Here is a 25,692-nt window from a genome sequence, read left to right as displayed (position 1 = left end):
TGTATGGATGTTTCCCAGTACTGGGTTGCAGCTGGAAGGGCATCCGCTGTGTAAAACAAATTCTGGATAAGTTGGCGGTTCATTCCACTGTGGCGACAGTTAAATGAATGAAAATCCCTTTAGGTTTCTGGTGTTGTTTGTTTTTGTCCCTCTACATATGTGTGATTGTGCAGTCAGTGCCACAGGCTGCCCGCAAGCTGTTTATGGACTTATGTTAGGCACTTGCCAACAGCACATGCTAGAATCAGTTTTTAATCATCATTATTGTGGCAGGTCTTGGACAGGATAAACTGCAGTCGAGCGTCTGACTCTGTGAGACAAGGTCACAGTGTGAGTTCACAATGTAGCATTTTCTCTGACGCTCTCATGAGAAGCAGATACATTTCTCAGCACACAGTGCCTCTCAGCTTTAACAAAGAAGTGCTCAATGCAGAACGCAAAAACTTTTAAAGGGCACATAGGTTACCCCCTTTTCTTTCATATTTATTATAAGTCTTTTGTGTCCCCAGAACGTGTCTGTAAAGTTTCAGCTCAAAACACCCATCAGAGTATTTATTATAGCTGTTTAAAGTGTCTGTATTAAAGGTTGTTGCTGTCTTTTTTGCACTGGGCCTTTAAGGCGAGTCATCCCCGCCCACCGTTCCCAATGCCTGTCAGCAGCATGCCTCAATCGCCGCCCTCGGCTGCCTCAGGAAGCAGATCTCACGTAACATTTGTGGGAAAAACTACAATAAGAACTTTACCAATCAGTATTTGATGCATTTTTTTGTGGAGTTGCAACTATGAGTTTACGCACACACAGCGCAGACACACACACACATAGAACAGACACGTAGCGCAGACGCAAACACATACACAGCATAGACATGCAGACACACACACTTAGCACAGACACGTAGCGCAGACACACACACACATACATAGCGTAGACACACACACACTTAGCACAGACACGTAGCGCAGACACACACACACATACATAGCGCAGACGCACACACATAGCACAGACACGTAGCGCAGACACACACATATATAGCGTAGACACACAGACACACACACACTTAGCACAGACACGTTGCGCAGACACACACACACACACACACATACATAGTGCAGACACACACACATAGCACAGACACATAGCGCAGACACACACATACATAGCGTAGACACGCAGACACACACACACACTTAGCACAGACACGTAGCGCAGACACACACACACATACATAGCGCAGACGCACACACATAGCACAGACACGTAGCGCAGACACACACATATATAGCGTAGACACACAGACACACACACACTTAGCACAGACACGTTGCGCAGACACACACACACACACACACATACATAGTGCAGACACACACACATAGCACAGACACATAGCGCAGACACACACATACATAGCGTAGACACGCAGACACACACACACACACACTTAGCACAGACACGTAGCGCAGACACACACACACATACATAGCGCAGACACACACACACACACATAGCGCAGACACACACACACACACACACATAGCACAGACACATAGTGCAGACACACACATACATAGCGTAGACACGCAGACACACACACACACATAGCGTAGACACGCAGACACACACACACACATAGCACAGACACGTAGCGCAGACACATACACACATATACATAGCATAGACATGCAGACACACATAGCACAGACACGTAGCGCAGACACATACACACACACACACATAGCGTAGACATGCAGACACACATACACACATAGCACAGACACGTAGCGCAGACACATACACACACATACATAGCGTAGACATGCAGACACACACACACATACATAGCGCAGACACACACACATAGAGAGACAGTGAGACACGCAGCTGTGCTGATAAAGTGTATCTGAAGTGAATCGCTGTACTTCATTATACACGTGCACACATTTTAAAACATGTTAAACTTGTAAAACTCACTCTTGATCACTTTTGATGATGATTGATGATCCGGGCAAACTGAACAGTCCTTTTATTCCCGGTTGCTTTGCGCTCGTCCTGCCTTGTCGATATGATTATATGCATTACTACCGAGACATGTTAATGCGCGCAGCTGTCAATCAACATTGGTGGGCGGGGGGACCGCACTCCTACGTCAAGTTGCGGTCGATCTGAAAACCGCTCCAATTGGTCCACCGTTTTTATGTTGTTAAATTTGAAAAAAAGGACTGGGTGTGTTTATTTCACCCCAATATGACAGTATATACACTATACTTACACACATGTCTGTCCAAACAGCTTGAAAAGTAGATTTTTCACCATAGGTGCCCTTTAATACATAGGGAATATATTGTAAATCATATAAATGACATTATCAAACATAGATGCTTTTACTAAGTTGGATTAGAGAAATGAGTGAAAATAACACGGTTAATTTTTGGTTATAAAAATGTTCCCCTAACTGTCACACCTGCTGCAGTGCCCTCTGGTGGTTTTCAAGGGCACCAGTTTTTGTTTTGGTTTTTGTGTTTTGTATCCTAGTCATGTGATCACTCCTTGTTTCCAGCTGTCCCTCATTGTCTAATTAGTTCTTTCTTTATAAGCCCTGTTATGTTGTGTTTAGTTTGCCTTTGGATTATGTCACGAATGGGTATCACAAAAACAAGGGAAAAGTCCAAATGCAGCAAAACACATTTATTGTCAAACAATAAAGATCCCCAAAAAAATGACAAAGGGACAGGCAAGGTACCAAAATCGAGGAAAACATGAAGTGCAAAAATTAAGCTCAAAAGTGAATCAAACACAAACTAAACAGGTATCCAAAAACATAGTAATGATACTAAACAAAGTGAACAAACAAACAAACCAAACACGATGAACCAGATTACGAATAAAGCACGACAAACCTAAACAGAACATTGAAAAATCCAAAGGCAAACTAAACACAACATAACAGGGCTTATAAAGAGAGAACTAATTAGACAATGAGGGACAGCTGGAAACAAGGAGTGATCACATGACTAGGATACAAAACACAAAAACAAAAACAAAAACTGGTGCCCTTGAAAACCACCAGAGGGCACTGCAGCAGGTGTGACACTAACATTACCATTTAAGTAACATTTTTTTGCAATAATGTTCAAAACGTCCAGTTTTTCGACAAAACATTAGTGTATTTTTTAATAATGATGTCATTCAAAATGCTTTAAGAACTTTTCAGTCTCATGTTCAATTAAGGTTCTCTGAACATTATTTAAAACATCATTACGTTTACATTATAACTTCGTCAGTGAGACAAATCTAATTCTTCACCACAGTTTGTTGATTGTTATGTTAGTTGCTAAGTTGTTTTCATTGGCTGCATACTAACCCTTTGTCATATCTGTCAACATTGGGATGTGAAAATAAGAGATATGCCCACCAAAATAAGGGACCCCCCCCCACCCCCACCAAAAAAAAAAACAGCTTATTAAAATTAATAGCTATTATAATGAAATAGAATCAAGCTATCAATCTCATTGGCTGTTTCTCCACTGTATAACTTGCACATTCTGATTAAAGAGCAACGAATGAATCTCTCATTTATTAAGATTTTTTTATTACATTAAATAACCGGTGTCACTTTTAAAATGCACACATCTAACTTTATAATGAAATCATTCAACTTTTTATGCTCATTTAAGACGAAATTAGTTGTGTTTGGGAAAAAAAAAACACCAAGATCGACATATATGTTATTATTTTTAATTATGTGTGTATGTGTGTTTAAACCCACACCCAAAAGCCAGACTTTCTCTCAGCTTCAAATCACGTGTACAGAATTCGTTTGGGAAGCAGCATCTGTTTATCACTATGGAGCGCGTCAGCTGACAGTCATGCACCATTATATGACTGTTTTAAGGATTGTATAGGATGGGCAACGGCACCTGTAATCAAAAGGAAATGAAATCGTGCCATTTTTTACATTTATTTATAAGTGTTTTTATTCCTAAACAAAGCGAAAGCACAGGAGACTCACGCTTTAGAGCAAGGGGTATGGGTTGCGTATATGGAGGCTCAGCTGTCCAGAGAAAGTGTGAAAATATGGGAGAAATACGGGAAAATACCTTTACGGGATGGAACAGTAAAATACGGGAGAATCCTGGAAAAACGGGAGGGTTGACAGGTATGCCCTTCGTACTGCTAAAAGCCGATTTATACTTCTGTATCGAGCAATCAACATGATGCCTTACACGTAGCCGTGCATTTATCCTTCTGCGTGCTGTTTGTGTTACTGTGCAATAACACTTCCGAAACACTAGCTGGCAGTAGGTTATGTTATGTTCCTCTGTATCAAGTTTCTTTGCCGGTGTTTTGTTTTTTCTGAATGCTACCTTAATGTACAAGTAGCTAAAACTCACTCATTCAATGGCGGGAACCAGCAGACGTGTTTACTGATGACACCATTCTCTGTAAACCCTAGAGATGGTTGTGTGTGAAAATCACAGTAGGTCAGCAGTTTCTGAAATACCAACATAATCTCACGGCAATTCGTAACTTTTTGATTTAGTGGCTAATTCGTATGAATTCGTACAATCTAATTCGTACAATTTAGTACGATTTGCTTATCCCCCAATGACGGATGGGGTTAGGTGTGGGGTTAGGTGCCACGCCTCCTTTTTAAAATCGTACCATTTCGTACGACTTAACTCGAACGAATTCGTACGAATTAGCCACTAAACTGGCAAAACGTAAAATACTTACGTTTTCTCGTGAGATCAGGCTGGAAATACTCAGACCAGCCTGTCTGGCACCAACAACCATGCCACATTCAAAGTCACATCTTTCTTCCCCATTCTGATGCTAGATTGCAACAGATCGTCTTGACTATGTCTACATGCCGAAATGCATTGAGTTGCTGCCATGTGATTGGCTGATAAGAAATTTGCGTTACCTAGCAGTTAGACAGATGTACCTAATAAGGTGGGCCGGTAAGTGTATATTGCATGTATTTAAATATGTGGTCAGTGTATTTTGGTAGCATATTTTATTGCATAGTTCTTACATTGTAATGTTGTAAATATACTGTATATTCTTTTCAGTATACTGTATGAAAAGTAGAACATTTTTATATGCATATAGTATATCATTCTTTATATTTTCTATATACATTGACTCTTTTAAGATTTCAATTGAATGTAGAAGCAAAAATGCTGTGTAAGGAATGGTTTGCTGGTCCTCAGCATGAGGAAAGGAAGTGCCTGTGGATCAGCTACACCAGCTCAGTTTTGCTTGAATGAATGGAATTCATGTAAGCTAATGCGTTTTAGAAGCATTTTTCAACTTTCAGAAATGATCTGCTTGCAAGGGCATCCATGTCCTTATGTTACACACACAATACGAGTTTAATACTAGGGTTATTGGTTTGTCATTAACTTGTATGACCAATAATAACAGTAAAGTAATGTTACACCCACCCCCACACACACGCCACATTCTCTCCCTGTTTGTGAGAGGCAGTCAGACATTGACTTTATGAAAAATTGGACACAACAGGAACTTATTGGATACAGATGTAGTAGACTTTTACTTCTGCAAATTCACTGCTCTATTTTCCCCTTTCTCTTCGTCTGTTTCGTCTTTCTCTCAGTTTAACATTTCTCTGTCAACTTTATTTTGACCATCACATCAGTCTTGTACGTGTACACAAAATTCATGAACATGAAATACCTAAATCTGCTGGCATTTACACTAATGCATTTTGTAAAACACAAGTTTTATTATGGTTACATCTGGCATTCACAATATTCCAGCATCTTTGACCTATGAAAAGGGAGCTTTTAAAAAATGCTAAAGACTCCCTTTTAATTTGGAAATGCTGGAGAATGTCAGTATATTTCCCTCATGCCCCACTATGTACACTAGTACTAGTAATTTGGGGACATTTTAAATTGGTGGGGGTGGGGGGGGGTTGGGGGGGGGGCTTGTTATGTTGCGCATATTGCTTATTTTCACATCCCAATGTTGACAGGTATAGATTCGCCCAACCCAAGCTCATTCTGGAAACGTACCCCCGCGGACGTTTCTGGAGACCGCGATTTACGTGGCCGGAGGTACGTAAAGGCCGCGTTTGTTTTTTTTCGAGCGAACGCCGCGGGGCGGTGTGGCGCCGCTCCGCCCCTCCTATTGCGCTCGCCGGCCGACGGCTCGCCTCCGAGTGGAGGGCTTTCCCGACGCAATCAGTTTGTCCGCCTAGCTCACAGCGTTGCGTCGGCGGAGCGAAGGCCCCGGACGAGGAGGAGGAGCCGGCCGCAGTGGACGACGACCGGGATCGAGTCCGGGGAACAGCAGGTTCCGGAAATCAGGTGAGACGAAAAACGGAATCCGAAAAATGAGGGCGAGAACGCGGCGAGATCCGAAAACGCGGTCGAAATCGAAGACGAGGGCTTTTGCTGTTTTTTTTTTTTTTCCCGATCCGGCGGCTTTTCGCGTGAGAACGGTGCGGGCGCGAACGCCGCGCGCTCCTGAGAGGCGCCCGCCCGAGACGCGAAAAAGGGTGCACAGCGGCCTCTCGCGGATCCGCGAAAACAAAAAAATGCTCGAATACGTACCTCCCGGGACGTAAATCGCGGTCTGCAGAAACGTCCGCGGGGCTACGTTTCCACAATGAGCCCGGGTTGGATGCGCCTTTGGTGTGAACTCAGCGTACAAGTGTCATTATCTCCACCTGTTGGTTTGACGTGCCCTTTACGTGCATCGCAGTGCATTTTTGCGTTTCCATGTGGATGGCATTTTTTTTTTTTAAACAAATGCAGGGAAAAATGTTTAAAACAACCAAGGCTCATTCTGAAAACGTACCCCTATATACATTTCTGGAGAGCACCAAATATGTCCCAGGATTTACGTTTTTTTGCTGTTTTTGTTTTCGCAAATCCACCGGAGGCTGCTCTGTACGCTTTTTGAGATCTCAAATTTCTCTTCCGAGGGTCATTTGTGTCACAATCACCAACGATCACAACTCCATTGATTGCTGCATCTCTCTCACAATAACTAATGGACTACAATTCTGCCATTTCTGGACTACATATTCATACATGCACTTCGCCCAGACACACATGCTTCCTTATCTACACTGATTACATTCACACCACCTGAGGATTGTCAAAGACACACTATTTAAGCCACACACTCACCCGTTCAGTTTGCTGAGTCTTGTTCACTGTAAGTAAAACTACAACGCGGTTTTCTTGTCTTGTTTACCCGTGTTTAGACCTAGCCTTGTATTCTTGTTCTCCCTGCCTGCCGCCTGCCTTTTGACCTCTCGCCTGTTACTGATTACGATTCTGGACTGCCTACGCATACCCGTTTGCACCTGTATTGACCATTGCTTGCCTGACAACAAATAAACCTGCATTTGGATCTCACCTCAGTTGTATGTGTCACTCCCTGTGGTTACAATTTGCACCTGCTCTGAATTTAAGGAAATAAATGAATTGAATCCATTTCGGAATAAGGCTGTAACATGCGCTATGAGTACTTTCCGGATGCACTGTAAATGCAGAAAATGGAAATCAAATCAAACGTGATATATTTATATGTTAAATTAATTCATGTCATGAGGTGAATCATTGTATGCTAACAGTATTAAAACAATCTGCATACATGCTGTCACATGTTGATGTACTTGATCTGAATGTTCAAAATTAAAGTACTAGTGTGTTAGAACAAAAAAAAAAAGTGCACAGATGATGATAAAACATAAAGGCCCTGGAACAGAACAGGTTCTGTGCAGTGGAGAGCAGCATGTGTTAATGATATCGGTGTGTTTGAGTGCTCTGGGAGCCTCTGAACTGATTGTGCTGCAGTATTTCAGGTACATGACCTCGCCAGGTTTTAACAGTGAAGGTGAAGCCAGGAAAAAGTGATAACAGGAAAGAAACGCAGGGAGAAACATGAGGTTGAACTCACCGTCAAACAACAGCCTAATGTTTCGGCCCACTACCCAGTGGAATGTGAGCGGTGCGTATCAGTTTACTGTGTAAACGTTCATGACCTAAGGGACGTTTAGAGCAACCGTGCACTGCCCGTTAAAGCTACGATAGTTAATTACAATACCTGAAAGCATAGAGGGCACAGTACAGAAATTCATTTCACTTCTGTTTGCCTTGTCTGACAATTAATTCAACCTAAAGCCACAATACATATCATTATTTTCTATTAAATATTCATAAACCACTAGAAGTGTCATATATTTTGCTGATTATGTACTTACATTGTTCCAAACGTTTAAAGGGCACATAGGTTACCCCTTTTTTCATATTTATTATAAGTCTTTTGTGTCCCCAGAATGTGTCTGTAAAGTTTCAGCTCAAAACACCCATCAGAGTATTTATTATAGCTGTTTGAAGCATCTGTATTATAGCTGGAAAAAGGTTGTTGCTGTTTTTTTGCACTGGGCCTTTAAGGCAAGTCATCCCCGCCCACCGTTCCCAATGCCTGTCAGCAGCATGCCTCAATTGCCGCCCTCGGCTGCCCTTAGGAAGCAGATCTCACGTAACGTTTGTGAGAAATGATGATAACAACAGTTAATCTTAATAGCTTACCTAATATAAAGCCTGAATTAACATTCGACATGATACCTCGAGAGAAACCAGGCTCAGTTGGGCACGACCATTTCTCCTATTGGCAAGCGTCTTGTGCAGAGATGCAGTCTAGGTATCGGACGCTGGAGAACGCTAGACCTCAGCAAAGACTCGTCTGCTCTCCACTCCTCCATGACCCCCACAGCAGCTGCTCAGGATACAGCCTGGTCCAGGATTATGGAAACCTCGGGACCATCTCGTCGCTGGTCTTGGATCGAATCAGTGGCACTGGGATGAGTATCCCCAGGTGGACATAGAGAATAAAGAGAATAATTAGCGTAGTTAAGTGCGAGTAAATTAGTGGAGTTAAAGACTTGGGTTTGACATCTTTCATTTTTGTTAGGACTTCTTGTATGCTTTTGAAGCTATTCCATGTGTCATTCTAACATAGTGTAATATGATGGCTTCGAAACATTGTCAGTGTAAACATAAAAATGCTGTTAAGTTTAAACCATAAAACACAAATCAAAATAAAAAGAGCTCAAAGACTTGCTGTTTGTGTTTATCGAATACTTGCTTTAATTTTAGACAATATTGGGCATAGTATGAGGTAATGTAGGGGGCTTTCCAACACCATTCACAGGACATTTAATTCAAAACCGTTGTGATGAATATACAGCAACCAATATAATAAAACATCACCAGAATGACAACAATCTGTTGTAGATAAAACAAGTTAGCACATTTTACTGCACATTACAAATTAAACAATATGTTCATCAAGTAGCATTATAGCATAATTTTGAGCCAATTTACCTAAAACAAATCTTTTGCTGCCGTTGAGGTTCAGTAGATGCAAGTTTAGTGTATACACTTATAGTCAGATCACACTTCATTCATAAAGTGTGTGAGTGGATTGTTTGTCACAGTGTGAGGCATGTATACATTACTGAACGCATAGTTCAGAATACAGTAAATTGAGCATGACATGACTCTTTTATAAAATGTGGTTATAAGCTATGTAAGCATGTGCTTTGCGAAGTTTTGGATGGCTTTCAATAACAGCAAGTCATTAGTGAATATTTGTCTGAGGCCCCGTAATGAGAGCCAGGTGGAACATCCCAAAATTGACTGTAGATCAGCTCAAAGAACCTCCAAAAATCTGCATGTGATGTGAGTCTGCACAATTTTTTTTTATTAACTCAACATTGTTTTGGTCAAGCAGCTGTCATCATGTTTAGATGGCAAAAAAAGCCATTGCCATCAATGAAAACCTAATTGTATAGCACTAAAGAAAAGATGCCTCAGAGCAAAGTTTGTTGGCAGCAGTTAAAAGGACTAAAGGACTCATTGAAAGATGAGTAGATTTGAATTGCTAGTGATTTTGTAGCATTTTAAACAATATTGATGTATTAGTAAAAGCCAGATGTTTTGTTGTTGTTTTTGTATGTGGACATCCAGTACCAACCAAAAGTATTTGTACTTTTGAGCCACAGTATATTCCTACCATTGCTCTAATCACTGTACATCTATTCATATGCACTGAGGCCCCGTTTACACTAATGCTTTTTAGTTTGAAAACACATAAGTTTTGCTATGGTTACGCCATCCGTCCACACTACGTCAGAGTTTTCGAGCGCCGAAAACGGAGAAGGCCGTTTTTATTCTAAAACGCTGCTGCTCCGTCTCAGTGTGTATGATGAAAAACGGAGACATCTGAAAACGGAGGCGGGGTGCTGAGATTCGCTAACTGATTGGGGCTTTCGTGCCATTGCGTATCCTTCCCTTATTCGTCAAGCCTCTATCACATGACTATAACGCTCCCGGAAGACAGCAGACCAGCCTTCACTGTAAACAACAACATGGACACAGAAATGGGAGCGTTGTTTGCACTATTGTCTGTTTTAGGCTCCATTGTGCAGTTATTCATTGGTTACGTTTAGTAACAACTCGACCTCGTCGTCTGTCCACAAAAATACCTCTCTTGCTTTCTTAGCCATCGCATTCATTGTTCAACCGGCGTTTGTTGACTAACAATGACCAAATGACGAGCGGGACGCATGCTTTCTGTTAATACTAGAACGCGCATGCCCAGAGTGCGCGAATGGTCACGTGATATATTTTTTGGTGGCGTGGTGTGGACGGAGATATGTTCAGAAACGATAGGTGAAGCGCTAGTGTGGACGCGGATCATTTTTGATCTGAAACACCGTTTTAAAACTAAAACGCACTAGTGTAAACAGGGCATGAGAGTGTATTTAGTGTCTCTCTTGCTTGACACTAGTAGTGTACATAAAGAATTTCAAGAGTTCACACTTAGATATTGTTTGACAAATGTTAGCAGGTTTGGCATGCTGTCCTGGGAGAGAACACTGAGCTCGGAGATAGTTGAGCCCAGGGCTCCCGCCTGGTCAATAGAACATGTACGGGGAGTACGAGATCAGGTGGTTCTCGGGAGCTCCCTGTGGTGGAGGAAAGGGGTGGATGGGGGGTTTCTTCGGAAAATGAAGGTAAGGGAGTAGTTTTGCTAGGCTTCTTATAGTGAGTTTGGATTTATCTGATTGGCTAACTAATGATTGTAGATGGGTGACCAGCTGCAGTCAATCATATCACATGCTCCTCTTGAAATTAGTTTGTGAAACTTCACAATGACAACCAGTCATATTTAAAAAATAAAGCAAAGTGGCCGTTACACCTCAGGCAACCCAGGCGCATTCTAAAAACGTACCACTATATACATTTCTGGAGAGTGCCAAATACGTCCCAGGGGGTTTGTTTTTTTGCTAATTTTTCCAAATGTGTCAGAGGTCGCTGTGTTTCGCTTTTTGAGATCTCAAATTTCTCTCACGAGTGCTGTTCACGCCTGATGTTCTTCTGTAGGTCCATCAGAGACTGCTGTCGAATGACTGACTAACTGACTGACTGATCTACTGACCCATGCTCCTCCTTTCCTAAATCCAACCAATAGTATTTTCAAAGCACCAATTGACCCACCCACCCACTTTCTAACATCCAACTGTCAGTTTTAAAAATGCAATCTAGAAAAAGAAAAGCCCTTGCCGCAGCCTGATTTTACCACGCTTTCAGATTTTACCACATTCTCACCTTGTTATTTACTTGTTTTATTTTTTGCCTTTTGTTTTTGTCGTCTGTAACCGTTCTTTACTGAAGTCAAACCCCGTTGTTGTGGTCATCGGAGCTCGGTGGTGTCACGTTAGCAAGATCAAACGGGAACAAAAAGGTGCGGATCCAAGTGCAGTTTATTTACAATGTGCATCAAACAGAAAAACAAGGTGTCCAAAGTGCAAAGTACAAATAAACAACAAAACAAGAAACACAAAACAGAGACATGGCTCAGGAATCAAAACTCGAAATATTAGACTTACTGGAATACGGAGACAAGAAAGATAAACGACGCAGTGAAAAACAGGGGTGGAATCGTTGTATAAATAGTCCAGGAAATTAACAGGAAACAGGTACGTGGACCGGGTGGTATGCGCGTGGTATGTATGGACTTGTAGTCTTTTGGGCGCTGTAGTTAATTCTCAGAGTCCGTGAACTACAGCGCCCTCAGGTGGTTACTGACAGTCATGACAGGTGGTGTCTGCCAAGGTACATGGCGAGCTACTGGACAAACTGTCTGGGTGGGAAAAGCCATTCATACGGTTATAAGTGGTCAGCTGGTAAAAGGAACAGTGTCATACCACCCTATATCATTCATTTTTTAAATGCAGCCATACATACTACTGGCTACATAATTTACGATCTCCAGAAATGTATATGGGGCTATGTTTTCAGAATGAGCCTATGTTGACCTCAGGTGTGGAATATTTTCTAGTAATACAACTCCAATCATCAATTACATGTTATAAATTACTGTGCTCATACTGTAGCAACTTAAAGAACAGGTTAAATCTCTTGGGATCACAGCATTTGATGATTAAACAACTTCAACCACAGCATCAGCATGTTTACTTTATACAGAGTTTGGCTTTATTTCTGTTTATTACACCGGTGTCTAGAATACTTGATTCTGACTGGTCAGTTGCGACATTCTGAGGTATATAATTACCAGATAACAACCGCTAAATAACACAGACTTATCCAGGAATCATGTTGACCTTTAGTGAATACGATCACATCCATTTTAATGCTTGTCTTTCAAGCCATGTTGGCACCTTATGTGACTGAATAATACTTAGGTTAGTGTATGCTCCATCCAGCAGTTTTTCGTTTCTGACAGCTTTGTGTTTAAATAAAGAATGAATAAACTATTACAGCTCATAACAATGTTTTAAGTCTTATTTTTACTCATGCCAGTTGCTTTGTTTTGTCCTATATTGAATGACAGCTCTCTTGTCTCCATGTGGAGAAAAGTAAGGAGTAAACATGATACTTTGAAGCAAAACCGTGAAATGCAAGCTCTAGATATCTATTTTTATTTATATTTATTTATTGTCGAAAAGTGCTTTATTTTAAGGAGTGCTGTTCATCATGCAGTCCAGAAAGTTTTGTTAGAGCTGCACCCCAACTGTACACTGTACTCAATCAACCTAGTACTATCAATCCAGACACAGGCTTGACACTTCAAACTGTTGTAAACCTCTGTTTGTATGTTCTGGTTTTGCCTGTCCTTATGTGGCTGATTCCCTCCATTGGTGAAAACACTATTGTCTTCTCTATTCCCTTCTAGTGCTGTTGTATGAGAGAAAACAAGAAAACAGCAGAGGTTTTGTGCAAACAACCCTGTGTTTTTCTTTCCCTCAGCATCGGATGTGAGTGCTGCTGGATTTTTGAGGTAGAGCCTTGACCACAAGTCTCAGAGTACAGACTTCAAACTGAGAGCGTGCACAAGAGAAAAAACAGCAGCAGACACAGAGGAAATACCAGCACTGCTCTGATTTAATAGAAAATTCAGACCTAATATTGCTATTTTTGGGCAAATCTGCAATGAAGTAGACCTGTCACCGCGAGGCAACATTTTATGGAAAAGAAGAGAGGCCAATGTTGACACGCTCCTAAAGATCGCTGCTGTACGGTAAAGTCTTGCTCTCATTTTAGCCTTGGAGTTTTGGAAGGGCATCTGGAATCACTCTGTTGTCTACTAGCCATCGAGCCGTATAAATTTGTATATTCGATCTGAAATCCATCGCAGCTGGCAGTAGTTAGCAGTTTCCTCTGATTTTTGTTTCATTTGAAGTCAATGTATGGCTCCGCGGGTTTGCAGGCAACAAGAGAAAGATTGTGTTTCATGGTTTTACTCTGGTTTGCCTCCAGTGTACAACGTTAGACCATCTTTTTGAAATCTGCGGAAATGAAACATGCCTACACTGGTATAAGAGAGGCTTAATTTGGGAAGGTTATCCATACGCTGTCCTTAATAGACATTTTCAGACTAGATAGAAGATTTTAATAGTTACTTCTCAGGATGGATAAAAAAGGCTGCATAGTTTTGCTTGCTAAGGCAAGTTGTGCCTTAATTGTGCTGAGCAAGTTGAATAGCATGGCAAATCCTGAGGGACACTTCTCTGCAGTGTTTAGCTGTAAAGACCGGGAACCACCAAGGTGACGGTTGGCTATTGGGTCCAGCTAGTTGGTTTGGTGTGTTCCACACTTTGCCTTTCAATGGGTTCACGTTAGATCGAGCTGACCTGATTCAGCATGTAGAATCGGCGTCAACCATAGGCTGAAGAGAGCACTCTGATTGGATATTCAGCAACTGATCAGAGTGCGAGAACAAAAACTGAAGTGACATATCCAAGTAAGCAATTTGTGTCAAGACGGAACACAAACAAGGCACACAACATTTCTCAAATATTTGCTAACAATATGGATTATTATAAGAACGTCGCAGGTTTAAGCCTCAGCTGGGTCAGCTGGCGTTTCTATGTGGAGTTTGCATGTTCTCCCTGCGTTCGCGTGGGTTTCCTCTGAGTGCTCCGGTTTCCCCCACAGTCTAAAGACATGCGGTACAGGTGAATTGGGTGGGCTAATTGGTCTGTAGTGTATGAGTGTGTGTGTGGATGTTTCCCAGAGCTGTGTCAAAACATGCTGGATAAGTTGGCGGTTCATTCCGCTGTGGTGACCCCAGATTAATAAAGGGATTTAGCTGAAAAAAAAATGAATCAATGAATGATTATAAACTGTATACCACTTACACCACTTTGCCACTAGGGAGTTTATTTAGCATAACCCTGAAAATGTACAATTTGGATTGAATAAATCTACTCAATTGCCATGTTTTCATCCAAAGTATTCACTCCATTTGAGTTTTAGAATATTAAATGTTAGAACAATGGCATAACAGTAATATTATTACTGAAATTGTATTAGTAATATGCTAGGTTACTAGGAAAGAAAATGCAGTACTGCACACACACAGGTAATAGCTCACAGCTCTCTTCTTGGTGTATAAGCAGTTACTGAGTAACCAATAATGAAAGCTGATACAGATTCTGTTCACTGGGTTTTAAGCATTTCCAGAACGCTGTTCATATTTGTCTCACTGAACCTTTTAATTATGGAGCACACTCTTGGCTTGTTTCACACAACAAACAGCTTCCTTTTGGCACACACAAGAATGCTGGTCAATGGCAGAATTCTTGCGATACATCTGTCCCACACTTGTTCACTTGGACTATCTTGTTTACTGATTACTGCTGAGTTGCTGTGTTTATGTGATTGACCGTCTGTTTTATGTACAAGACTTTTAACACCTACTGTTTATATGTGATCTCTGTCAGGTACGTGGTTTCCCAGAGCCTCAGGTATGCTGGTTTAGGAATGGCAAGCTACTGATAGCAGGAGATCATTATTCTATGGAACAGAGTGTCCGTGGAACATTTAGTCTGGTGGTCCAGGAGGTAGAGGATGCCGATGGAGGACGTTACACCTGTGAAGCTGTTAACGACGCTGGGAGCTGCCAGGTTACTGTGGAGATCATTGTGGAAGGTAAAGCACACCTTGATTGGCTTAAGTTTAATATTATTAATCTACACAGATCACAGTAAAATAACGATTTTACAGATTTAAGGCTGGCTCATACTGTGCAATAGTTAAAAATTCTGGATGATTGTAGCATGTCAGACTGCATGAATGCAATCCCCATGTCTGTTGTAATAACGTCAGACTGATAGACAGTCACAATGTTTACATGGACATCAGTAATCAAATTATTTGACTTAATCTGAAAAAAACAATAATATGATTTGCTTTTGAATGTTTCTTTCATGATTTTGTTTTATATGTTATAGCAAATAATTTGAATAACGTCATCAAGTGCATCCCATACTGAAAAAAAAAGCTTAAACCAGCCTAGGCTGGTTGGCTGGTTTTAGCTGGTCAACCAGCCTGGTTTTAGAGGGGTTTTGGCAATTTTCAGGCTGGTTTCCAGCCATTTCCAGCCTGGTCTTAGCTGGTCAGGCTGGAAAATGACCAGCTAAATCCAGCTAAAACCAGCCTGGTTTAAGCTGGACATAGCTGGTTTTGGCTGGACTCCCAGCCTGGCTAGGCTTGTCAAGCTGGTTTTAGCTGGTCATCTCCCAGCCTGACCAGCTAAGACCAGGCTGGAAATAGCTGGAAACCAGCCTGGAAATGGCCAAAACCTCTCTTGAACCAGGCTGGTCAACCAGCTAAAACCAGCCAACCAGCCTAAGCTGGTTTAAGCTGGATTTTTCTGTAGGGTACTGAAAAAAACCCAGCTTAAACCAGCCTAGGCTGGTTGGCTGGTTTTAGCTGGTCAACCAGCCTGGTTTTAGAGGGGTTTTGGTCCTTTTCAGGCTGGTTTCCAGCCATTTTCAGCCTGGTCTTAACTGTTCAGGCAGGAAGATGACCAGCTAAAACCAGCTTGACCAGCCTAGCCAGGCTGGGAGCCCAGCCAAAACCAGCTATGTCCAGCTATAACCAGGCTGGTCAAGCTGGCTTTAGCTGGTCATTTTCCAGCCTGACCAGCTAAGACCAAACGGCCAAAACCCCTTGAAAACAAGGCTGGTAAACCAGCTAAAACCAACCAGCCTAGGCTGGTTTAAGCTGGGGGGGTTTTCCAGCGGGCTCACCATGCTATCCACATTTCTTAGATGGCTTACAGTTTCATGTCATTTTGGATGTTTCATTTTTAATTTGTTGACTTTAACTGCATTGCAGCAGTTTCAGTTCATTCAGGAACATTTCATTCATGCTCCTCTGACAAACTGAGGTATTGGATGCGAGTATGAAGTAAGGACTGGCGGTAGAGTGATACATGTACCTCACTGTAAACAAAGATAAACATTTAAACATAAACATTTAAAGTTGATTGTGCTGACTGAATTTAGTTGTGCTCATTGAATCCTATTTTATGCTTTGTTGTTTGGTTTGATGTAGTTTGTCATAGCTGAAGTCACACTACATGAAAGTGTCTGAAATCTTCTGACACTATCAGAACTTCATCAGGAAAAATCTAATCGCAACGGCCATTAAGCATTGTCTGTGAATATGTCAAACCAAAGACAAAAGATGACAGACATTAGCCTAGGATTTTTTGAATCTTTTAGGATTTTCAATTTGTCTTTGACAACAAAATCATTTGAATTTGCATCGTGTGAGCAGGGATGATCTTGGGTCAAAATATATTTGTTGGCCTGGTGCAGATGCAATCTGAGCCTCATCAAATGCTTATAATGGGCTAACCTAACCCCACCCCTCACAGTGGATAGCTCCATTTAGTGAATTGTGTCTGACATTGCATCGCTGAGAGATGCAATCTCAGCTTGCACCATAAAGGCTGCATCCAGATACTATTGAAAAATTCAGTCCAAACCAAACTCCTGCTCCTAAACCTAACCCTAACCACAAATTATTCCTATAATTCCTATATCAGAGGGAAATTATAATAATGAGGATGTAAACCTAACCCTAAAGCTTAAACTATATTTATGGCATATATACTCTACTACCATCAGAAGTATTGAATACATCAGCTCATTTATCAACATGATTCCTGTAGTAGGAGTCCTGTCAACACAATCTCACAGCAATTCGTAACTTTTTCGTTTAGTGGCTAATTCGTACGAATTCGTACGATCTAATTCGTACATTTTAGTACGATTTGCTCATCCCCCATTAACGGTTGGGTTTAGGGGTGGGGTTAGGTGCCACGCCTCCTTTTTAAAATCGTACAATTTCGAACAACTGAACTCGTACGAATTCGTACGAATTAGCCACTAAGCTGGCAAAACGTAAAATACTTACGTTTTCTCGTGAGATCAGGCTGGTCCTGTAGCATGTAATTCTTGTCGTTGTGAATATGCTCTTGTACTGGTAAAAATTACATACTGTTCCTTTAATAAATTATAGTTATTTCTAGATCTCTTTGTTTTATAATTCATCCTCCATAAATATCAAATCAGTATTTTACATTCTCACAGTAAGTTCCGAAATTTTATGCCATGCATAAATACAGAAAATTCATTTAATAGCCCAAACATTACAACAGAATAAACACTTGTTTATACTGCATTCTAAAACCTCACCGTTTACTTTGAAGTGTACTCTATAGTGCCTATATTCAAACATTTACATTATTGTGTATTTTCTTAGTTTATTATTCTTATTATTCTTTTTTTTTACCTGCAGTAAATATATTTAGAGACAGAGATGCGGCACAACATCTGCGCTGATTTATAGACTAATAAATGCTTAATAAACTTCCTCCAACATACTTTACAAAACACAAGCATGTGGAACTATTTAAGACTTTTACAACTAGCGGCAGATAATTGCAGCTCAAGTCAGGTCTGTGAAGGAGGGGATGTAGATGAGAGTATACTTTCTGTTTGGTGCTTCATTAATAACCCTTGTCCATTTCTATACAGGAAACACAGGAAAAAAATACAGTCTTCCTTCCACAAACAGAACAGGGTAAGATGCATAACGTTCAAAACATCACAAAAATATGAAGTACACAATGTGATATTATTTTTAAGCTTATAGTAGGTTATTTTTTAAGGTTAGTTCTCCTAAAAACTGAAATTATATTATAAGTTACTCTAACCCTAATGTTGTTCCAAATACCCTGATTCCTTGACTTATTTTAGATGGCATCTGAGAGCTCCCTTATCCTCCATTGTCTAGACAAGTTCAAAGTTTAGAAAACAAGCCAAACATTTTGGCAAAACTCTCCATGTCACTTCAGTGGTGCAAAAACAATCATGCGAAGCTCCCAATATGCTTTCGCGTACCAAATAAAAAACAGTCTAAACTGTCAATATGACTTTGCCAATATTTTCTCTTCCTTGTCAGGTTGTCAAGGTGCACATTTACTATGGACAATGGATAATATGATTTATTGTCATAAGCACAACTTGTCTTAAGTCTTTGGAGGATCAGAGAGCTCTCTGATTTAATCTAAACTATATAGGGATGTGCCAAAAGGAAAGTTGTGAACCAAAACATAAAGTGCTTTGTAATAATTATTATTTTGTTGAATTATATCTAGTAATTTTGAATATATAAGACTTTTAAAATTTAATCCAGTTACTTGAATTATACTGGTTTTATTAAACACAAAGATTGGTGAACGAGTCGAAAGGCATCATTTTTACCAGCGTTGCCACAACAGCACAGTCGCACTATTGCGAGTGGCAAAAAAAAGTACACTTCAAAATACCTCGATTGGCCCTTACCAATCATGGCTTTCCAATCATCCCCTTCCACTGAATTGGCTCTATGACTGTCTCTCTTCTCCACCAATATCTGGTGTGTGGTTAGTGCACTGGCGCCTTTGTCATATGGCATCGCATCATGCATGTGGATGCTGCACACTGGGGGTGATGTAGAGAGATCACCCTCATGATTAAGAAGTGCTTTAAGTGTATGTCCATGCATGATAAATGTGTTATATAAACGCACATTACTGGTCATTGCATGGCTCAAGCCTTTAAAATAAACAGATTTCATAGTGTCATGCAGCACTTTTTGCATCTGGTCTGTTGGCAGATCATCTTTAAAACCAAAATGCAAAATGGTGTGCTTCATAGCAGTTTGAAAGTGAAAGCAAACTACATCCTGCTGCACCATTTATAATAGCTTACAGAGCTCTAGTGGTCACAAAATTGAGAACGCATATTTTAAATCGGATACCTTCTGTGTTCATCATGCTCGAGAATGAGCAGTATATCTGTAGCATCCAACTGCTTCATTCAGGAGGCTTGAAAAAAGATGATTCCTCTCTTGGAGTCTGTTCTAGATCCATTGAGAGTTGAGGAATCAACTCTTTTAGAGTTATTTTCAGCTGATATTTTGGCTGAGAATTGAAAATGCCAACTTTGGCTGATAATTTTCAGAGGCTGAAAATTTGGGTGCATCCATAAAAATATATCAATTTGGGTTGATCCTGCTGTAGTGACGCGATACATCCGGCACTAATCCGACTAAGCTGAAGGGTTCTGAAGATAAACAAATGTCTTATGATTACTGCAACTCTCTACTAGCCGGGCTTCCAGCTAACTCTGTCAAGCCTCTTCAGCTGCTCCAGAACGCAGCAGCACGAGTGGTCTTTAATGAACCTAAAAGAGCACATGTCACTCCGCTGCTCATCCGTTTGCACTGGCTGCCAGTTGCTGCTCGCATCAAATTCAAAGCTCTGATGTTTGCCTACAATTGTCTCCTTCGTATCTGCTCTCACTTCTGCAGATGTATGTGCCCTCCAGAAACTTGCGTTCTGTGAATGAACGTCGCCTCGTGGTTCCATCCCAAAGAGGGAAGAAATCACTGTCCCGAACGCTCACGCTCAATCTGCCCAGTTGGTGGAATGAACTCCCTAACTGCATCAGAACGGCAGAGTCACTCGCTGTTTTCAAGAAACGACTAAAAACTCAACTATTTAGTCTCCACTTCCCTTCCTAATCTGCAATTACCTCTCTGGATATACCAATAACTGTACTCAAAAAGTCTTCTTAGACTTTACAGACCTGAAACTTGCCTACAGCACTTATTCATTGTTGCTCTTATAGTTGTGTAGGTCCCACTTTATATTAAGTGGCCTTAACTAATATGTACTTACATAGTAATTAATAGTTTGTTACAATGTACTCATTGTGTAAATAAATGTATTTACCATGTACTTATGCTTGATTAAATACATGTATGTAATTACATCAGTAATTAACTTTTGTAATTACATTTGTAAATACACTGTTGACCATCCCTTACACCTTAACCTACCCTTAAACCTACCCATGCCACCAAACCTATCCATAACCCAACCTCTATCCCAACTCAAAAGCACCACAAGTGTTCTCAAATACATTATAAACTCAGTTAGTACATTGTATTTATTTTTTGATGTAAGTACATAGTAGTTAGGGACACTTAATATAAAGTGGGACCGTTGTGTAAATTGCTTCCTTGTCCTCATTTGTAAGTCGCTTTGGATAAAAGCGTCTGCTAAATGACTAAATGTAAATGTAAATGTTATGTGTTTGGAACGATATGAGAGCAAGTTATTTATTTAATTAGCTCATTTCCATTTTTGGGTGAACTAACTCTTTGACTTGCTATTAATTATTTTTCTTTGCAAGTGCTGCTGTTATTAATATATAGAGTGCTGTAGGATTCAGTGGTGTTACGTCGTCCTCTTTTGTCATCAGCAGATCTATGGGAGCTCCCGCAGTAGAAAACAGAGCCAGTATCTGGGGTGAAAGCCCCCCAAAGTTTGTGGCTAAACCTTCTCGCCTGTATCTCAAAGTGGGACAAACTGGCAAATTTTCGGCCAAGATCACAGGACGACCCCAGCCACTGGTGCAGTGGTACAAGGTAAGATGTTATTAGCTATTTGAGTCAGATCTAGTAAGCATATCCATATTTATTTATTTTTTTAATCTTTCAGGGAGAAGAGATGATCCAGCAATCAGATCACTATAACATGTTTGAGAGGTCAGGAATGCATTTCCTGGAGATCCGCAATGTGTTCTCTGAGGATGCTGGCATGTACACCTGTCTGGTGGCCAACAGTGCTGGAAAAGCCTCTGCAGCCGCTGAACTCATTATGCAAGGTAACAGAGAAAGATGAACTTATGGACTATAGACCAGGGATGCGTTTCCCACACAACAACATAACTCAAAGTTGAACTGCCACAGTACAATGTATAGACCTTTTTCTTGGAACGCAAAATGACCCATGATGCTTTGCGTGTATGCGCAAGGAGAATGCGAAGAACTTCCGGTCGGCAGCTGATGCATGTAAACAGTCACATTTGGACAGCTTTGAAACGCTAGTTTTAATCTATTTTACCTGCTTTTATCCTCTTTGAACTAATACTGTTGTCCATCAGCGCCATCTCCTGGACTGATCATTTAAAGAAATGCGATCTAATAGGATGGAAAACAGCTGCTGTGAGGCGTTTTCCCCTCGTTGTCAGACGGCATCTTCTGCAGTTTAAATGAAGCCTCGTCATCGCTAAAGTCAACAGTTTCTCTTTATTTCAAATATATAACCAGCCCAAACTAATGTAGTTCACCAAAATGTTTGACACACACACGTAGCCTGTACTGTGCCACTGACACACTGATTTAATAACTGTGACAAAGTGAAAATATAGGCGAGTGTCATTTCGAAATGACAGAAAAACACAAACCGTTGTAAAAACAACACACGAAATAAAACACAAACGGCTCGCTATTAGAATGAACAGCAAATCAGCCAGCAGAGGATCAATAACAGACTTTTATTGGTCATTTTTGTAAATTGCACGACTTTCATACCAGTTAAGTTTCATGCCAGTACTCTGGTTTGCTCTCTCTCTCTCTCTCTCTCTCTCTTTCTCTCTGTGTGTGCTTGTGTGTGTTAAAGAGCCGCTGAGCTAACTGTATTTCTGACGGCAGACACGTGAACTAGGAGAACGTTTTTCTCGTATTTCTGACGCGCTTGACCCACATGTGACAGATTATAACGGTTTTAACAGACATATTTCTAAGTTGTGTGTCACAAAAGCACTCTGTTATCTAATAAAAACGTCATTGAAACGCATTTTCGGAGCGCAAATTACCAATTGTACACGCTGTAAACGGAAGTTTTTAGCATTCTACCGGAAGATGCTGATCGCTATGGCGCCCACCATGCAGCAGCCATGAAAAAGGTCTATAGTTTATGAAATTTGCAATACAATGACAAGTGTTTCCCAAACTCTCTCTGATATCCCTGCCTGACCTGACATGTAACATAACTATTTTAGGTTTTGTCAGTTTAGTGAATTAGCCACTAAATTAAAAAGTTAGACATTGGCGCGAGATAGCATTGAAATCCATATTTGCAACCACTTTAGTTAAAATGCAAATCTTGAATAATGAGACTCCTCTAAGGAGTTGAGTAACAACTTCTTTAGATAAAATCCGCAACAGTTGTTTTTGTATTTATATTTTGTTAATAATAAAACTAGATTTTTTTTTAATATCCTGTATGAGTTGTGAGTAATAATTTAGCATATTTAGCATGTTGGTTTCCCTTCCTCCATACTTAACCCAAACTTTTTTCTTTTTAATTCATTTATTTATTTATAAATGTATTCATTTTTCCAATATGAGTTATGCAAGTATTAAGCAATAAACATATTTTAATGTCTATTTTTTCCTTCATGCTTAGTTGAAACCAGACTTTTTCTTTCTTTTATATATTTTATTCTGAAAATTACATATTTTTATACTATTGTTAAAAAACACACACACTTTAACAAGTAGCCTAATTACATATACAATCACATGGCCATACAAAGAAATGTACAAAAATGAAATTATACACAATTTAATAGTTTTTTTTTAAAATTCCTCTTACATTTTTGACATTATATTCAAAACACTGCAGAAATACTACATACATAGGCTACAGTACATATAGGCCTACTTTGATTAATTCAAACTAAAACCATGTGTCTGCATGTACCACAGCATACTTTTTGTTTTTCCAATCTTCGGAAATAACAGATTTTCACTTGTAATGTAAATAATAAAATTCTCCTTTATTTACACTGCACAAAATGGCATAAATGTTTTTGGAGTGCACTAAAGAGGGACCACAACTGTCTCTAAAGATTGTTAAACTAAACTGTAGTAAAAATAAGTGTGAGAGCAAATTACATACAATGTGAGCAAGGCAAAACGATTTCAAAATCTTTCAAAGTGGACTTTTAAATGCAACCCTGGCTAATTCTGAAAACGTAGTCCAGCGGACGTTTCTGGAGACCGAGGAATACCCGGGTTCGAGTACGGGAAAGAGCGGTTCCAGAAACCAGGTAAGACAAAAACAGAATCCAAAAAATAAAGCGAACGAGTTCATAACAGGGTGAGAACGTGGTCAAATCCGAAAACGTGGTAAAAAAAAACAGATGAGGGTTTTTCTTTTTCTAGACGGCTTTTCTAAATTGTTGCTCGGGTTTAGGGAAGGGAGTGGGCGGGCAGGTCAATCGATGAAACTGGTTGGGTTCATGGAAGGAGGAGGGGTGGGTCAGCCGATTGGCCTGTCGCGCAGTCAATCATTCGGTCAGTCAGACAGCGGCCTCTGGTGGGTTGATGCGAGAACAGCGTGGGCAGGAACGGCACTCGCGAGAGACGTTCGAGATACGAAAAAGCGCACACAGCGGCCTCTCGCGGATTCGCGAAAACAAAAACTACACAAATACGTACCTCCCGGGATGTATTTCGCGGTCTCCAGAAACGTCCGCTGGACTACGTTTTCAGAATGAGCCTGGGTTGCTTAAATGTATGAAAGAAATAGGGCTTAGGGGGATAACTAAGAATAGAACACAAGCAGGTGGTCTGTCTTTAACTACAGCTATAGAGGTTTAGTCCCAAGCACACAAGTTTGTGGCACTATTTGCGAATATTCCTTGAGTCAGGAAACACAGAATCGCTGAACAATGTTTGTAATGATGGAAGTTGCGACCTTGAGATGGGAAAACACATCCCGGTATTGTCTTAGTTTTACTTACATATAATTTATTGTCTTACATGACTTATCATCCAATAGGTGTCAATTTAACGTTTATGAGGTGTACTTGTTTCTGCGGTAACACTTTACAATAAGGTTCATTAGTTAATGCATTTACTAACATGAACTAATCATGAACAACACATGTACAGCATTTATTAATCATAATTGAACATTTACTAATGCATTATTAACATTCAAGTCAACAACATTAGTTAATGCACCATGAGTTAACATGAACTAACAATTAACTACTGTATTTTCATTAACTAACCTTAACTAACATGAACAAATACAGTAGTAAATGTATTGTCTATTGTTTGTTCATGTTAGTAAATGCATTAATTAACATGAACTAAACATGAACCGTTTTTGCTACTCGCAATAGTGCTTCTGTGCTGTACTGGCAACGCTGGTAAAAATGATGCCTTTCGACTCATTCATCAATCTTTATGTTTGTTAAAACCAGTATAATTTAAGTAACTGGATTAAATTTAAAAAGTCTTAAATATTCAAAATTAGTAGATACAATTCAACAAAATAATAATTATTACAAAGCACATAGTTTAATCATGAACTATGTGCAAACTGGTCAATTCTGAAAAACCCGTTATTCTCTTTTGTGAAGAGCTTGAAATTTAACAATTCATTCATTTTTTTTGGGAGTTAAAAAATTACATAAGAATAGTGTGTGTCTCACAACGTCAGGATACTAATTATAACAACAATGGCTTTAGGAATGTCTTAATATTGTCATGTTTGGGCAAAAATTTCACAGTTTGAAATATGGTTAATTCTGCTGCTCTGTTGCAGATGGAGACACCGAGACAGTCATGTAAGTAAAGATTATTTCCCACTATATTTCATAAACAGAGCATGCAAGTTTTTATTTTAAAATCTAAGCATATTTATTATTAAGATCTAGCTAAACTTTTAATGAATAAAACGTCATATACTCTAATTCAGGGGTGGTCCTGGAGGGCCGGTGTCTTGCACAGTTTAGCTCCAACACTAATTAAACACACCTGAACATGCTAATCAGTGTCTTCAAGATCACAAGAAATCTATAAGCAGGTGTGTTTGATTAGCGTTGGAGCTAAACTGTGTAGGACACCGGCCCTCCAGGACTTTGCCCGCCCCTGCTCTGACTAAATTAGCACAAGTCTATGAATATCTTA

General features: G+C 40.1%; 1 protein-coding gene across 15 annotated transcripts in view; it reads left to right on the top strand.

Moving 5' to 3' along the window:
- Positions 1-25,692, top strand: part of mylka (myosin, light chain kinase a) — a 166,585-nt gene that overhangs the window by 60,461 nt on the left and 80,432 nt on the right. For 4 of the 15 annotated variants that reach the window (XM_009304445.3, XM_073912401.1, XM_073912400.1 and 1 more), the window contains 5 exons: positions 15,300-15,507; positions 18,408-18,453; positions 21,183-21,348; positions 21,422-21,587; positions 25,328-25,349. In XM_009304445.3, coding sequence (XP_009302720.2) covers positions 15,300-15,507; positions 18,408-18,453; positions 21,183-21,348; positions 21,422-21,587; positions 25,328-25,349 — 608 coding nt within the window. Of the gene's footprint in view, positions 1-13,054; positions 13,595-15,299; positions 15,508-18,407; positions 18,454-21,182; positions 21,349-21,421; positions 21,588-25,327; positions 25,350-25,692 lie in introns of those variants that run through there. The other 11 variants (XM_073912402.1, XM_017357739.3, XM_073912409.1 and 8 more) reach the window with 8 other exon arrangements.

The sequence above is a fragment of the Danio rerio genome, chromosome 9, assembly GCF_049306965.1.
Source record: "Danio rerio strain Tuebingen ecotype United States chromosome 9, GRCz12tu, whole genome shotgun sequence".
NCBI lineage: Eukaryota > Metazoa > Chordata > Actinopteri > Cypriniformes > Danionidae > Danio > Danio rerio.
Note: the sequence above shows the minus strand (reverse complement) of the source record. Positions and strands in the feature narration are given on the sequence as shown.